This window comes from Streptopelia decaocto (genome assembly GCF_964273445.1).
Source record: "Streptopelia decaocto genome assembly, chromosome: 13".
NCBI lineage: Eukaryota > Metazoa > Chordata > Aves > Columbiformes > Columbidae > Streptopelia > Streptopelia decaocto.
In genome coordinates this window covers 15,236,394-15,251,617 of record NC_138668.1, presented here as the reverse complement: position 1 = coordinate 15,251,617, position 15,224 = coordinate 15,236,394, and the positions used below count along the sequence as shown (strand labels likewise).

Genomic DNA, 15,224 nt, shown 5'->3' with positions numbered 1-15,224 from the left:
CAGAACAAGTACACATGATTAAATTTCCTCCTTCGGAAGCAATTAACTGTGGAAGACTGTTTGTCAACATATTAATTAAATAGCAACATTCCAAGTAAAAATCCCCAAACAAATAAGAGTTGGCAATACTAGCAGGATCATCTGATTGGAACAGGCAATTCAGAGCTTGTTGAATTAAAGCCTGGTGTGTGTGTGCAGTGCATGGAACAAGAGAGAGCTTTCTTCAGACAAATAACAGGATGAAATGGAACTTGCTCTCCTCTCGCATTTGTCCCAGGCTTCAGGACTTGGTGGATTATCAGGACTGGAAGGAATGAAACCTCCAGCGACTGCAGGACCCAGTGCTTAGCAACGCAGCAGTAGAGCAGCTTTTCCTCTGAATCTGTGACCCTTGTTGCTCAAGATCAGTGGGCTGCTTTTGCTAAAATAAGGGTGATAACCTCAGCATCTTCAATGCATTTAAATTCCTCCAACTCTGCTACTGCTGTAATGGTGTGGGACATGCTGTGCTTCCCACACCAACACAGCACAAAGGCAGTGCCAGGCTGTGCTCTGAGCTGCTGCACGGCCAGGCCGTGGGCAGCTACAACAGCAACGGTGTGTGATGGGACTGCAGAAAAACAATACTGGAAAAGTCACACGCAAGTACGAGCAGATCAGCAAAGACTGCTGAGGACAGTGCTAATGACAGAGCCCAGGGAATGGCAGAAGATGTGCCAGGGAGGGTCAGTGGGACATGAGGAAAAGGTTCTTCACCCAGAGGTGCTGGACACTGAACAGGCTCCCCAGGGAGGGGTCACGGCCCCAACCTGACAGTGTTCAAGAAGAGACTGGACAACGTCCTCAGACACACGGGGTGACCTGTGGGGTGTCCTGTGCAGGGACAGCAGTTGGACTCCGTGAGTCCTTCCAGCTCAGGACATTCTATGATTCTAAAGGGAACAAACCACTGTGTTTCTCAGTGTGTTACAGTGAAAATGTGTTTCTCCAGTGTGAGACACACGATGACACCCTGACATGGCAGTGGTGCGGGACTGCCTGTCCCCATGGCAGAACCAACACCCCACGTGAGGTGTCTGCATGTCCTGTAAAGCAAGAGCCAGGTAACAGCAACCTGAGTGCAGAGCTTCGTGTCCTCATGGAGACGAAATGCTGAGGGTTCAACCCAGAACCCTCTCCTGGAGCCTTTGTTGAGAAGTTCACAAGAGAAAGTCAGGAGGATGCAGCTCATCCAAGCTGGGGCAGACATGGGGTGGTGTTCCTTGCGTTAAAGGAAAAACCAAAGAGACTCAGTCATGAGTCTGTAACTTACTGGGTTGGGACAGGAGAAGGAGAGTGTAGATCCCCAACACTGAAATACTGCCTGAGGAGAGGCTGGAGCTACTGGGCATACCTTTAAAGCGCTGATGCTTCAGTCCTTGCCCCAATGAAATGTGTCTTTAGACATTTAAATCTGTACAGTTAGAGCAACCAATTCAGTATTAGTTGAACTGCAGACATGAAGCCAGGTATTTTTGCCAGCAAACACATCTAAATAGCCCTATGACTTCAGGAGGGCATCTATCAATGCAAAATATATTCCATTGACTCTAAATTATAGCTTAAAAACCATGAGTTATTTTTGTTCCTCATTTTTGTTTGCTTTTCACTCTGCGAGGGAACTTCATTTCTCAACTGACTTTTCTTAGTATAACTTCGTTGGACTACACACACAGCCTACAGCCAGCCGCATAGGCTGGGATTTCAGCATTTTTCGTGGGGGTTTGCTCTTCATTTTGCAGGAAAAGCAAATGAATTTAGACAGAGAGTGGGCTAAGGAATGAAGAAGTTAGTTACCCCAGTACACATTAAGGCGCTAGACCTGTTTTTTTAAAGCGACACAGTATGTACAGCTTTATTTCTTTACTTGAATTGTGTTGAAACCCTCTGGCAAAGAGGTAATTTTTTATTGACATTTTGTTTGTTTTCTCTTGCAGGAAACAAGACAGTGCTGCATTCGCTCATTGTGAAGCTAATCGACTCCTTGTCAACTGGATCTGAACTAAATTTCAAAGCAAATCCCCATCTTCAGGGTTTTTCTCAGAATGACGATTCCAGGGCACATCAACTCCTCTGCAGTCACCCGCCTGCCTGCTGCTATTACTGCATTTATCAAGAACATGTCATGTTACCTCTGCTTAATTTAAAGAAATCACAGCAGTTCTGACACAAGTTGCCACCCACTTTATAATCCGTATAGACGCAATTAGAATTGATTGAGCCGCTGCAAACAACCAACGGCAAAACAAGGCTTTCCCAGTATATACTTAATTAAAATGATCTATAAATATGGATTAGGTTAAAAGGCCTTTGAGATGCATGTGTGCACCGCAGCATGTCTGCCCGCGCCATTGAACCCTTGAAGCGGTGGCCCAGAGCAGAGACCAGTCGCTCTGTGTCTGGGGCGCATGACCAGCCAGGAACCGAACACCAAAGGATGCTCCTCTTCGCTGCCCTCCTTGTTTGAAGGAAGAAGAGTTTTATTTATTCATTCATTTATTTATTTTCAATCCAGTGTTCGGTATTGGCTTGAGGCTCAGGGGTTTTTTTTCTGTCACAGAAGTGAATTTGCCCACCGGCTCAGAGTAACTTATTTATCTTTAATGAAACGGGTGCTATACATTAAACGCATGACGACTCATTATCGTCACTCCAGCTGGAAGATCACTGTGGAACCTTTACCATGAATATGAACTCATTTAAAGGATGAAATTGCTTTGGCTTTTCCTCTGTGTCCTGGTTTTGTTAAAAACAAGTTTCTCTTTTAGTGAATTTGCCTGTCAGCTAAAGCTTCTTATCAGCTGTTTTCCTGAAAGCCAGATACATGTTTTGATAGACATAGCAATGGTATGCAAGGTCACTGGACTGATAAGGATGGATGCACATCTCGTGAGAGGGGCAACGGGAAACAGGTGACCAAAAACTGACCGAGTGTTACATCCCATCACATGATGCTTCATATAAAAGTGGGAGATCACGAGGATTTCATCCCTTTTCCTTATGGCGACATTAGGAGAGGACCTTGCGAGTCGTCCCTGTGAACTGAGGCCTAGTGACAGACTGAATCCAGCTCTGGTTGGCTGCAGAGTCCAGTCCGGGATTTCAGGTGCTGGCCCAGCTTTTGCCAGGACTTTCAAGATTGGTTTTGTATATTTTGTATTATTTTCTCTATTTTTATTAGTAGCATTAGTAAAACATCTTTAATTTTCCCAGCTCTCTTCTCTCTGTCCTTCTTTCCCTCCCCATCGCCTGTGCTGAGTGGGAAGGGGGAGAGGGAGGGGAAAAAGGGGGAAGTGGGGGAGAGGGGGTTAACAATACATCTGCCAGGGTTTGATTGTCACCCCGTAATCTAAACCTCAACACTCTGCCCTTCTCGTGATTGCGCCTGGCACGACTGCTGCTTCACAGGGCTTGGTAGGGCACCAGTGTATGGGAACATGGGGAGATGGGGATGCAGAGCCAACCTCTACTGAATTCACTGTTTTCGTAGGAATTGACATCGACTCGGTGGCTTGGATTATCGTCTGTGAAGTGCCGGCTAAATGCTCTGAATTATACCTGCCGTTTGGCTCTGCCTCTCCAGTCCCCCCAGAAACCTGGCCTTGAGACTCTAAAACTGCACTTAAATTCTGGCTGCCCAAAGCAGACAGCGAGAAACCTCACTCTTCTCTAGTACCACTGCTAGTGATCGTCCACTGATCTTCTCCCCATTTTGGCTCCTCCACGTCCCATTTCCTCTCTGTCTTGGCATGATTGAATCCCAGGGCATCCTGCTGGTCCCTGGCATCCCTCCCATGTCCTGACAATAAGCACCGAGTACTTGGCTTTAACACAATCGGCCATATGGTGAGAAACTCAAAATCACCATTTAGAAGAAGAATAAAACAGAATCTGGCTGTGCAGGATGTAGGGGGAACAAGACACTGGTGGAGCAAGTGAAGCTGATTTCTCCAAATGATTTATCTCACAAATTCACTTCATTTTCTTTCCTTTTTTTCATTGTCCAACCAGGCAAATACTTGAAGGCGCTCTCGAGCCAGAGTTTCTGCTGAAAGCAGATTCGATCAGTGACACAACTCAGACTAAGGAAAACAGACACAGATTTGGATGACTGGAGGGGAAAGAGGAGCAAGAAAGAATAACATTATATTTGAGACTTTCCACTGAAATGGCTTTGGAAGTCTCATTTGCAGTGGAAATACCCCAAACCTCCCAGTGTACTCAGTAATTCCATGTGAGATCTAATCTCTTACAGATTCACGTCTGGAAAAGGTCAATGAATCTGTGTTTTTAGAACAATTTACATTCTCTCAGTTATGCACACCTGGACATGATATCAAAGGAAATACCTGCTCTTGATTTTCCTTTATGGTTTTACTCATGTGCGCAGCCAAAATTCATGACTAAATGGGAAAAGAAAAATGACTAAACTAGCTGCATATGCTGTTTTTATAAACCGCTAAATGAAACATCCTTGCTGGTAGCTGTCCATGATTAATTTTTACATTTTGAATGGTAATACTGAATTTTGAGAGTCATGATGCAGGAGGAAACACATTTTCCTTGCATTATTTAAAAGAGGAGCAAATGGCTCCCTTCATGATGCTTGGAAACCAAAAGCAACTTCTCCTTGTTGTGCTCTGCACTGCGGTAATGTGGAGGTAAGTCATGATTTAGGAAATTCAGTGATTGGTGTCGTGTCCACACGAGATTTTAGTGGTGCAAACACTCCTTAAAATGGCACAAACAAATGAGACACAAGACACAAGATTTTTAGGTGTGTAACTATGCCAACTCCGGTTTCTACATCTGGAATATGAGACAGAAATTGTAACAGAAATTGTTCTTTTAGAAGTTCTAATTCTTCTGTCCTACTCTCCCAATGCCTTTATTTGGCACAGAAAACTGTATTCAAATAATAAAGTGGTGACAAACTGACAAAAGCTGGAAATCAAAGCTGAATGACAATTGCCTGCACGAAGCATAATAGTGTCACTGAGACACAAAGCCTTAAAAAACCCAAACAACAGGAATTTGCATTGTAAATACAATTCTAACTACAGTGAGTGTCACTATCTGCCCCTGTAATTAATTTTCTTCTTTAACTTCATGCCTCAGACATCTGGAGATTATACATCACATCATCAGTAGCAGATCACTCCTCAGGCTTTTTTCCTAGATAATATTGTTCCCAAGCTTTATATTTCATTCCTATAGCAGATTCTAGTTAGCATATGAATGAACAGGGCTCTTCAACAAAATATACGAGCTAGGTCCTCTCCCAGCGTATTGATGGGCAATAGAGGGTAACGCCGTAATTGCCGTGGAATTATTCCAGATTCAGAGTTTGGACCAAAGGGATTTTTGCCTTTACACCATGAAGTGTGGGCTCATGGCTGGAGCCTGAGACAAGCTTAAGTGTCCACAGGGCTCTCACGTTATAGGGAAAAGCAGCAAGGTTGCTGGCTACACACCCCATTTTCCGTCCAGTCTATGCCTTAACTGTTAAATTAGCAAAGAACATGGAATTCATTAATTTCCAGGAGAAGAGTCAGTAACAGCTGCGTTCAGAAGTAGGTTGCCTCAAACTTTAAAAATGCTTTCCTTCTACACATGGTGTTGCTTCACAATTTTTCATTGCCTATTAGCTAATAACAGCAGCAGGCTGGTGGTGGTTTAGTTTCTGCTTAAGAAACGATGCCACCAAATGTTAGAAGAAGAAATCAGTAAGTTTTCTGCTGGGAAATGTGTTGAATCAAGCTCCTGTGGAGCAAGATAAGGGCTGCATTAGCTCCCAGCAGTTGTCTGGTGGTGTTTGCATTACAGAAGCAGCACGTTATGCTGGAAGGTAAATGTCTGACTCAGTTTATTTGCTGCCTTGTCAGGAAGAACTTCTGAAAAGTTAACAGGATCATTCGTGTACCTTGCGAATTTAAGATGTCCGAATATTAATATTGGGCAGATGGAAGCGCTTGCGCATGTTAAGAATGGTAAAGATATTCATAGCAATGAACTTGTTTTGATCTTAAGGAAACAAGTGTGGCTGCAAAATCTCTCTTGTCCCAGCCCGGTGTCCGGGGAATGCGGAGGACACGAGCAAACCGCTGCAGGAACCCAGGAATGCCCTCTGCGTTTGGAGGGCTCGGGGCTGCCATAGCAGGGAAAAAATAGGTTTCTTTATAAAAAATGTCAGCGTGGGTCTGACAGCGTGCTGACCGGGATCGCCGCGTCCATAGGTATTGCTGCAACACAACCGCTTGGCACGTACGGAGCAGGTTTTGGCAGGAATGAGGCAACAGTGAATGCCTGGACCTGACAGTGTGTCAGGTGAGCTCTGGCCTCGGGGAATTGTAGCTAATTCAGCATTTTGTGTATTAATGCTCTCATCATTAAACACACAGACTTTGTCAAGATAACCGTTTAAACATCTCTAACTCTTCAGGAGCAAATGTGAATGAAAAGCACCAGAGAAAGGACCGTTTTTCTTTCTGTTTCTGAATGATGGCTTTTACGATAGCTGTTAGATTATGGAGTCTGAAGTCCTCTGGATTCTGAACTGTGCATATTTTAAAGATAGAAATAGCCTTTTCTTCAAAGTGTCTGTGTTTTACAGACTGGATACACACACTTCTGATTGTTGTAATGCAACAATTTCTTCTGATTTAGTATCTATAAAATTCCTTTCTTTTCTCCTTTTCCAGTGTAGTGCTACTTCATTTTTAACAGCAGCATTTACAGTGACTACAGACACAATAACTGTATTATTCCAGTACCAAATAATAAAACTTACCTTGTTTGATAGGCTGCCGATTAGAGAAGGTGAGGGGAGTAACGAGGAATTTGGTTTCAGCTACCTGTACCCAGTGGTGCAGAATTTTTATCGTCCAGACACCGGGTCGCAGGGGCAAATTCAAAGGTGGTTTGTAGTGAGTAAATTCAGCACTGGATTCTATAAGAATATCGTACGTCGCTGCGATTACATTAACAGGATCCACCCAGATGACAGTGACGGTGACGTTGGGGCCCTTGCCCCATTTCTGCATGCCAACCGGCTCATCCATCGGCCCCAGGAGTCCTCCGAAATTCCGGAAAAGCCTTTCCTTGGCATCCCATTCGGTGCCAATCTGAAATGGAAGACCACATTGCTGTTAACATCATCTCTGTGAGCACCTAAGACTTTTCTGTCAAATAAGGGCTCTCGAGACACAGAGATCATATTTCTCTAATGACATGAATTATGCATACAAATAAAGGCTGATGGCAACGCAGCCTAAGATTGTAATGTGCACACAAATTGTGAGTTGACCTTGAATGCAAGTCTGGTTTTTTTTTGGTCCAATTTTTTGACTGATAAAAGGTTTTTCTAGAGCAGGTCTCCTCCTCCTCCATGTGGAAGCAGTCAGTAAAGGACCAAGCCTAGTGACTGGGCACAGGCTATGCATAGAAAAGAATATGACCCATCATCTCCTGGATCATGAAGATGTATTACACATTTGAGATGGAACCTGAGGGAGAGACCTACCCAGTTCCTGCTTAGACCAAGGAAGAGGCTTTTGCTGACTTTAGGACAGTCCTCTACTCCTCCTTGCACTCCCTGCCTGCCTGATGTGGGAAGTTATTTCTGGTAAACTCTTTTCTTACTGTCATAATAGTGACATTGTTTTTTATTTACTCACTAACGAACAGTAAAGCAGCTGATTTATGATCTAGTGTAAATATTTAATGGACCTTTCTTTTTCCTAGCAGCTTTCATATTTCAATGCTCTTTATATGAATTTTAATGGTTCGCCTGTAACCCATGGGATGATACAAACTTACAAGCTGTTGTCATTAACACTTGCACACTACTGAAAATAAGCATCTTTAAGCAGATAGCATAAAAATCTAGTAACTGGCCTTCTTAGGCCAGCTGAAAGACTTTTTGCTATCCCAGCATTACATCTAGTTTGTGTTTACGAGGCTGACCATTAACAAATCACTTCCATTGATTCTCAAGAAGGCAGCCTGGTGGACCACAGTACTGAAGGCTGCATATTTGCTTCTGGAGGAAGTACTCAGATCACTTGTCCCATGAGCTCCTGTTCCCATGACATCTAATACAAAGTGATCAATATTGAACACAAAAAGATTTGAGGGACCCCATGTGAAGTGAAGAACAGGAGAACCCCTGGCTCCTTTTGGCAAGCAGACATATGATGCCATTCCTCGGAGAGACAGATGCCTTGGCCAGCCTGGTTCTGAAACTCCTCCTAGTCCTTCAGGTCTTCTTTGGCCTTAATCTCCACACAAACAGTGCCCATGACCTAAAAGTTCCCTTGTTTCCTGTACAGAGACCATGGGATTCTCCCCAGGGGCCCAGGCACACACAGACAGGGTCCTCTCTTTCAGCATATGTGGATTTTAGAGATCTCTCCAACACACAACTGTCCTTGTCCCCAGTCTTCACCTTGCAAGGGCATGGTCAGAACCTGCTTTCCTGAAAGCATAACAAATAATTGTAACTTGTTCGCTTCAGAGATTTTTCTTCTAGATTTCATCCCATTTGATGAGAATAAGCGGCTCCAATATAATGCCAAAATCCCCTCAAATCCATAAAACATAACAATTATTTGATGCCCAGTACCACTGACACCTGAACTGGAAACTGTCCAGTCTGCAATCCCTCCTAAATAAATCACTGTGCTTGGCAGACAAATTACAGGAGGACTGCAAGCAAAAAGCTACAAGGCCAGTAGAATAAAAACCTACCATCCTAAATTCATCTGTCATCATATGGATTCCTCCTACTGGACCATGACACTGCAGAATATGAGACAAAATGAGCCCTCCACTGCTCTGCAATCAGCCCGGCAGAATCGCTGGTATTTCAGAGGTTTTTCACCTGGCGCACCAGCTAATCAGCCCAGACAGCACGGCCCAGATATCAGACCCGAGCAGCGACTGCCCGAGGAGCTGTCGGTACGGACTCTCCCGACTGACTGAATCTGCATGGAAATAAGATCAGAAAGAACATTTCCCGACCAGATCTTATTATCTACTCTGCCAACCTTCACTGAGTGCGGCCGTGTCACACCTCCCAGAGCTAAAGGCACCTGGAAAAATAAAGCCATAACATGCAAAACAAATCTACAACCCTCCCAGGCAAAGAAAACCCTATGAGGAAGTTTCTTCCACCATATTTGTTATTTCTTACTGAAGAACTCCTTGAATAAAGCTTACTTCACCTTCAAAAATTAAACACGCATCCCCAACATCCAACTGTTTCCCCCTTTTCAGTCTCTAATCTCTGGGGAAAGAAACCAGGCAGCGACAATCCCTGTGCTCCAGCCTCCGGGTGACACGGTCTACACCAGGCTGCACAGGAGATGCTGAGAAGTGTTCACATGTGGAAGTTGCTTAGAGTGGTGCATGGAAGAGTGCAGAAGTGCTTCTGGGGGAAAATAATGACACAATTGTTGGCTGGGTGTTTAGTTTTGCCCAGGCATGTTACTGGGTTCCCTAACGTAAAGCAAACGGCAGATGAGAGGAAGGAAGAGACACAGAATCACAGAATGTCCTGAGCTGGAAGGGACCCCCAAGGCTCATGGAGTCCAACTCTTGTCCCTGCACAGGACACCCCACAGGTCACCCCGTGTGTCTGAGGACGGTGTCCAGTCTCTTCTTGAACACTGTCAGGTTGGGGCCGTGACCCCTCCCTGGGGAGCCTGTTCAGTGTCCAGCACCTCTGGGTGAAGAACCTTTTCCTCATGTCCCACTGACCCTCCCTGGCACATCTTCTGCCGTTCCCCGGGCTCTGTCACTGTCACAGAGCAGAGCTCACCCTGCCCCTCCTGCTCCTGCTGAGGAACCTGCAGCCCATGAGCTCTGCCCTCAGTCTGCTCTGCTCCAGCCGAACAAACCCAGGGACTTCAGCTGCTCCTCATCTGGCTTCCCCTCCAAACCTTCACCAGCTTCGTAGCCTCTTCTGGACACTCCAGTAGCTGGTGGCAATTGCTTTGTCACATCAGCACTGTCACACCACACACACAGTCAGGGTGTGCAGGCCCATGAAAACAACAGCATAGGAACAACAAGAAAACGCTACCACGGAGCAGACCCTGGGCAACACAAAGACAAGCGACCCGGGCACCCTGTGCCACCCTGGCTTGCTCGGGGCCTGCACTGCAGGCAGGGAGCTGCACCAGCTCTTTATGTGATGTGCCCCTTCTGTCCATGGGATACACCTTCCCGTGCTGCATCCCTTCCTTACATGACAAGCTGGTTTTAGAAGCACAGTACTTTAAAGGGAACTTTACTCAAAGCATTAGTTAGAGGTTTACACCTCTCCCCTTGAACTCTGCACAGCTGAGTTCCCAGCACCGAGATGTCTGATTTTACACGCCAAGAGATGCTACAGTCCAGTAATATTTTTCATAGACCCTTAAAACATTGTAAGTAGGCTTTCACTTTCAATACACAAAGCATGGGATGGAATCAAGCAGTAATGAATATCTGATAAATTATGAAGGGATGTGGCACAGAAACTGACATTTTCCACATCATTATTTTAATCACCATGATTTTGAGCTTCAAGAGCAAGCACTGTGCACAGGGTACGTTTTGACGTCCGGAACTCTCTCATTGGCTTAAAATTCCTGTTTCTGCCTATGTTGAGTCCCAAGATAAAATTTTCCCAAGATAAATTATGCCTTGATTATGGGTTTGTGTCTCATTGCTCACCACAAACAGGACCATTAGGTTCACACAATGCACACTAATTGCCTGCCACCTAGTTTATTTTATTCTCTGTGATGAATCACAAGTCTTAACGAGACCAAAAATGAACTCAGTGTTCAATTGATACAGGCTGAGACTTCTAGTACTGTACAGCAAATCCATCTTCTGCCCTCCATGTAGCAGTTGTCACGAACCCAGGCTGGTAGGACACATACTGTGTGCATGATGCGTAAGCCAAGTTTGGGAGGTGTGGGAGTTTCATGCTTGGAAATCGTGTCTCTTGGATTTCCTGTAAGTTTATTTTATTTTACTCAGCCCAGCTGGCTGATTTTCCCACTTGTCTTTACATGGTGTGCGGTGAAATCTGCTGCTCGAGAAGCAGAGTCCGAGAAGCAAAGCGAAGGAGCCGAGGGCAGGACGGGCTGACTGGAGAGATCCCGTCGTCCCCGCCACAACGTCAGGTGTGCAGCAGGGTCACAAATATTTGGGAGCACATCTAACGCAGTGTATTTGTGCTCTTCCTGCTGGCCACGGTGGTGGGAGCTGGGAGGGGAAAAAGCTCCCAGCAAAAAAGGCCCCATTCAGTTTTAAATTTCTTCCAGATTGTGGGGTGAAAGTTGTTGGAAAACCAGCAGTTACATGTCCCAAGCACAAATCTTAAGTCTGTTTTCTGGTGCTTAGCTTGCAAACACTGATGCCCTCAACTTAGCTGAACTCCTAAGTTTGTTTTACACTTGCTGGCCCTCGACAAAGCAGTGCTGTTTTAATAAGCAGCAGCAGATCAGAGGCTTTGCAGCCACACTGAAGCTGAAGAGCTTAATGCTGGATTTATACCAGGGTAACTGAGAGAATAATTTGGCTTAGAGGCAGAGATGCCTGCAGGCCAAGGGCAGGCAGGAAGTAAAATAAACAATTAAGAAATTATTAAATGATTTACTTTACTCCTGGGTTTTTAAAATACGAGTCATCTATGAAAGGAGAGGACGATTAAAGAGTTCAGGTGAGAAAAGATAATGAAAACAAGTAAGTAGCCACCAAAAAGCTTTTTGCATGTTTCAAATGGAAGAAAATGTTTCCTTAGCCTGAAAAAAGCTGAGCAGCGATTAAATCCATCCCACGCTCTGTAATTCCTACAGGGCTGCTGCCCACCAGCCGTGGGCTCATCATCTACATGTTTTCATTGGACTTCTTGAATACTGAGATCAATGTGTTTCTTTCCATTATACAATCAGAATAAACTCTTCCTGCTGCCAGCCCGGTTGCTTTCAAAAGAAGGACCCAGAGCAGGCCTCAGGACAAAAGTGAGATTAAAAGTACCAAGTAAACAACAGAAATACTCCTACAAATCACAAGAATTAAAGCTTGTATGACCATTTATCACTGCATGAAATGGCAAGTCTACCATCGGACACATTGATAAATGAAACACACTTTCCATCCATCTCTTTAATGGCACATTAGTGTCATGGATTTGCCATGCACACCAAAACACTGAATCCTGCCCAGGCATTTCTTAATTGCTCAAGAAGATGGTAATTTATTGACTTGGCAATAATGACTGGAACACATTTGTTCAATCAATTTTATACCTTAATTGAAATTTGTGGCTTAACAAGAAAAATAATGAAATTAACTGCTCAGACAGTTATATCTTTAAAACAGAACACAGATGTCGGGTTCTATTAGCGGGCAACTTCCCTAATATGTTTTAGGGTGCATTTTTTACACTTTATGTCAGATACTGAGACGAATTCCTAGAAGAAATAACAGGATTCGTGGGAAATCTCAGCCACTGCTGTGGTAATTTTCTCCTTTGTGTCACAACATCGATCTGCTCATATGTGGCACCAGTGCCCATCACTGATTTTAGGAGGGTATTCTCAGCGTACTCTCCAGAGGAATGCTTACCACATCCCCGGGACCATCTGGAGCTGCAGAAACATGGTGTTTTTCCCAGCTATCTCTCACAGCATGGGCAAGAATCACAGTCACAAAACCTGGAAGTTTCTGAGCCCCTTTTACAACAACGAATGCCTTCAGGTTGTTCTTAAAACACAACGGAGGAATGTAAGAAGTGAGAGGTGACCACAAATCTGAACTGCCTTCCACAAAGGGGATGTGCGTTATCTAGAGAGCCATTCTCACCTAAAAATTACATGGGCGTACAGTTTCCAAAGGCTGCTGAATCAGTGTGCAATCTCTCCAGAGGATGTGACATTGTGCATGGCTGGCTACGAACACTTACCTCTGAGAACTGCAACCGTCCAAAATCGCTGGGTGGGCTTGCGATCTTAAAGACTTTCTTTGGCATCACCCACGTTTCCAAAGTTTCTAGTTTACTGACAGCCAGATTAGTTGCGTGGTGTCTGATTAGGAAGCCTTGGAAACGGTCAGCAAGGAAGTAAATGTGTACGGAAACTGGATGGCCCATGGGGTAGTATCTGTAAAACAGCATATGCTCATCAGTAACACAAGAGAGACATGAAATCGCCATTTACTTGGAGCTAATGGCTTAAGAAGCACTCATTTCAACTAGAAAATTCACCGCTGTACATTAAGAGATTTCAAATGTGTTCATGACTCATTATCAAATATTCTTCGGCTGTTCTGATTACCCTGAAACATAAAAAATGTTACTAAGAATATATGCTCATTTAGAAGATATTCACGGCTCTAAGCTCTTTAGGAGATACTTTTTCATGCCAGAAAACTCCCCTCCCTTACTGCCTCTTCTGGGTACAAAGTGCCACCCAGAGACAGACATTGTGAGGCTGTTTGTCAGGATAAACCATGTCTGAGAAATGCGTCCGGTGCTCCAAATCCGGTGGCTGTTATTTTCCACCTTCTGCTGGGTTGGTCCCTGCGGATGCCTGGCAGTGACAGTGGCAGTGACAGTGGCAGTGACAGTGATGGTGACAGTGACAGTGATGGTGACAGAAGCGGTGGTCCCCATTTTAGGTCTCTTATTTAGGGAAATAAACTTCACATTCTTTAAAGACTTGAGGTTGCTTTTGCCTTGGATTTTTCACTTGTGATCAAAAATAAACTTCAAAAAGGTCAAACAAACAGGAAAACCTCTCAACAGGAGCTTTGGAAGCCTTCAGTTACAGTTTGGATTTTAGAGACATTGTAGTTGTGGCTTCAAATCATTAAAATTTATGGTCTGCTAGAGTCTCAGAAACATCTGTAATGATGTGCGTGTACATATGGATGCATAAATAATTAAAAACATGTCATTCATAGCTTTTGAAATAAAACATTTCGCTACCTTACAGCACTGACATAAACTGTGAAACAAATGTGTTTGCAACACATTTAAAACCACCCAGTATCACACCTTCCTGCTTGAGCCAGCTAAGCCTGGCTCCTCGTGCGAGTGAATACAGCTCCGGACACGAGCCCTGTGAGGAGCTCACCCAGAAGGACTTGCCATCCCGTGGAAGCAGCAACACCATGAAGGAAATCTCTAGACCATGAGAAATAACCAGAACAAGATGGGGTACAAACAGGGCCAGCACTGACGGACTGAGCAAAAACACAGCAAAGCCACGCAGCCAACACCAGCAACAATCTGACTTCTGTTCTGAGCACTAAGGCCTCCTGTTTCATATGTGTGCAGTAGCAAATATTTACAATATCCTTGAAGCAGTCTGGGTAAACTCTCTCTTGGCGGCAATGAGTAAAAATGCCTAGAGATGGAACGAAATAAATTAAATCTCAATCACACGTTAATGTTGCTTCCACGGAAGACGCTGATGTGCAATCTAATTTGGTGGCAGCGCAGGCGGCGGGGGGCACGGCTTTCCGGGGCTGTGAGCTGCCCTGCTGGAAGCGCGTGCAAGGCAGGTTCTCTCAGCAAAGTCTCCCGGGCCGCGGGACTGACTGCAAATGTGCTGTGCAGCAGGGGAGGGCTTCCTCGCAGTGCGGAACTGAGCTGTGAGTGCAGCATCAGCTAAGGGGCAGCCCTGACAGCAAAGGGAGCGCTGCCGAGGTGCTCAGCCCAAATATACCCCTGCACCACCCTGTTAGAGACATGCCGGATCACAAGAGGGAAAGAATCATAGAATAATTTTGGTTGGAAGAGACCCTCAGGATCATCGAGTCCAATCATAAACCACCCCTGGCACTGCCCCATGTCCTGAGAACCTCATGTCCGTCTGTCCAACCCTCCAGGGATGGTGACTCCAGCACTGCCCTGGGCAGCCTGTTCCAATGCCCCACAGCCCTTTGGGGAAGAAATTGTTCCCCACATCCAACCTCAACCTCCCCTGGCGCAGCTTGAGGCCGTTTCCTCTGCTCCTGGCGCTTGTTCCTGGGGAGCAGAGCCCGACCCCCCTGGCTCCAAGCTCCTTTCAGGCAGTTCAGAGATCAGAAGGTCTCCCCTCAGCTCCTGTTCTCCAGCTGAACCCCCCAGGTCCCTCAGCTGCTCCCATCACACTTGTGCTCCAGCCCCTCACCAGCTCTGTTCC

General features: G+C 45.2%; 1 protein-coding gene across 2 annotated transcripts in view; it reads right to left on the bottom strand.

Annotated features, from left to right (window-relative positions):
* Window positions 1-15,224, bottom strand: part of XYLT1 (xylosyltransferase 1) — a 199,549-nt gene that overhangs the window by 7,214 nt on the left and 177,111 nt on the right. For both annotated transcript variants that reach the window (XM_082064507.1, XM_082064508.1), the window contains exons 9-10: window positions 13,001-13,196; window positions 6,830-7,163 (exon numbers count right to left, since the gene is read on the bottom strand). In XM_082064507.1, coding sequence (XP_081920633.1) covers window positions 6,830-7,163; window positions 13,001-13,196 — 530 coding nt within the window. The remainder of the gene's footprint in view (window positions 1-6,829; window positions 7,164-13,000; window positions 13,197-15,224) is intronic.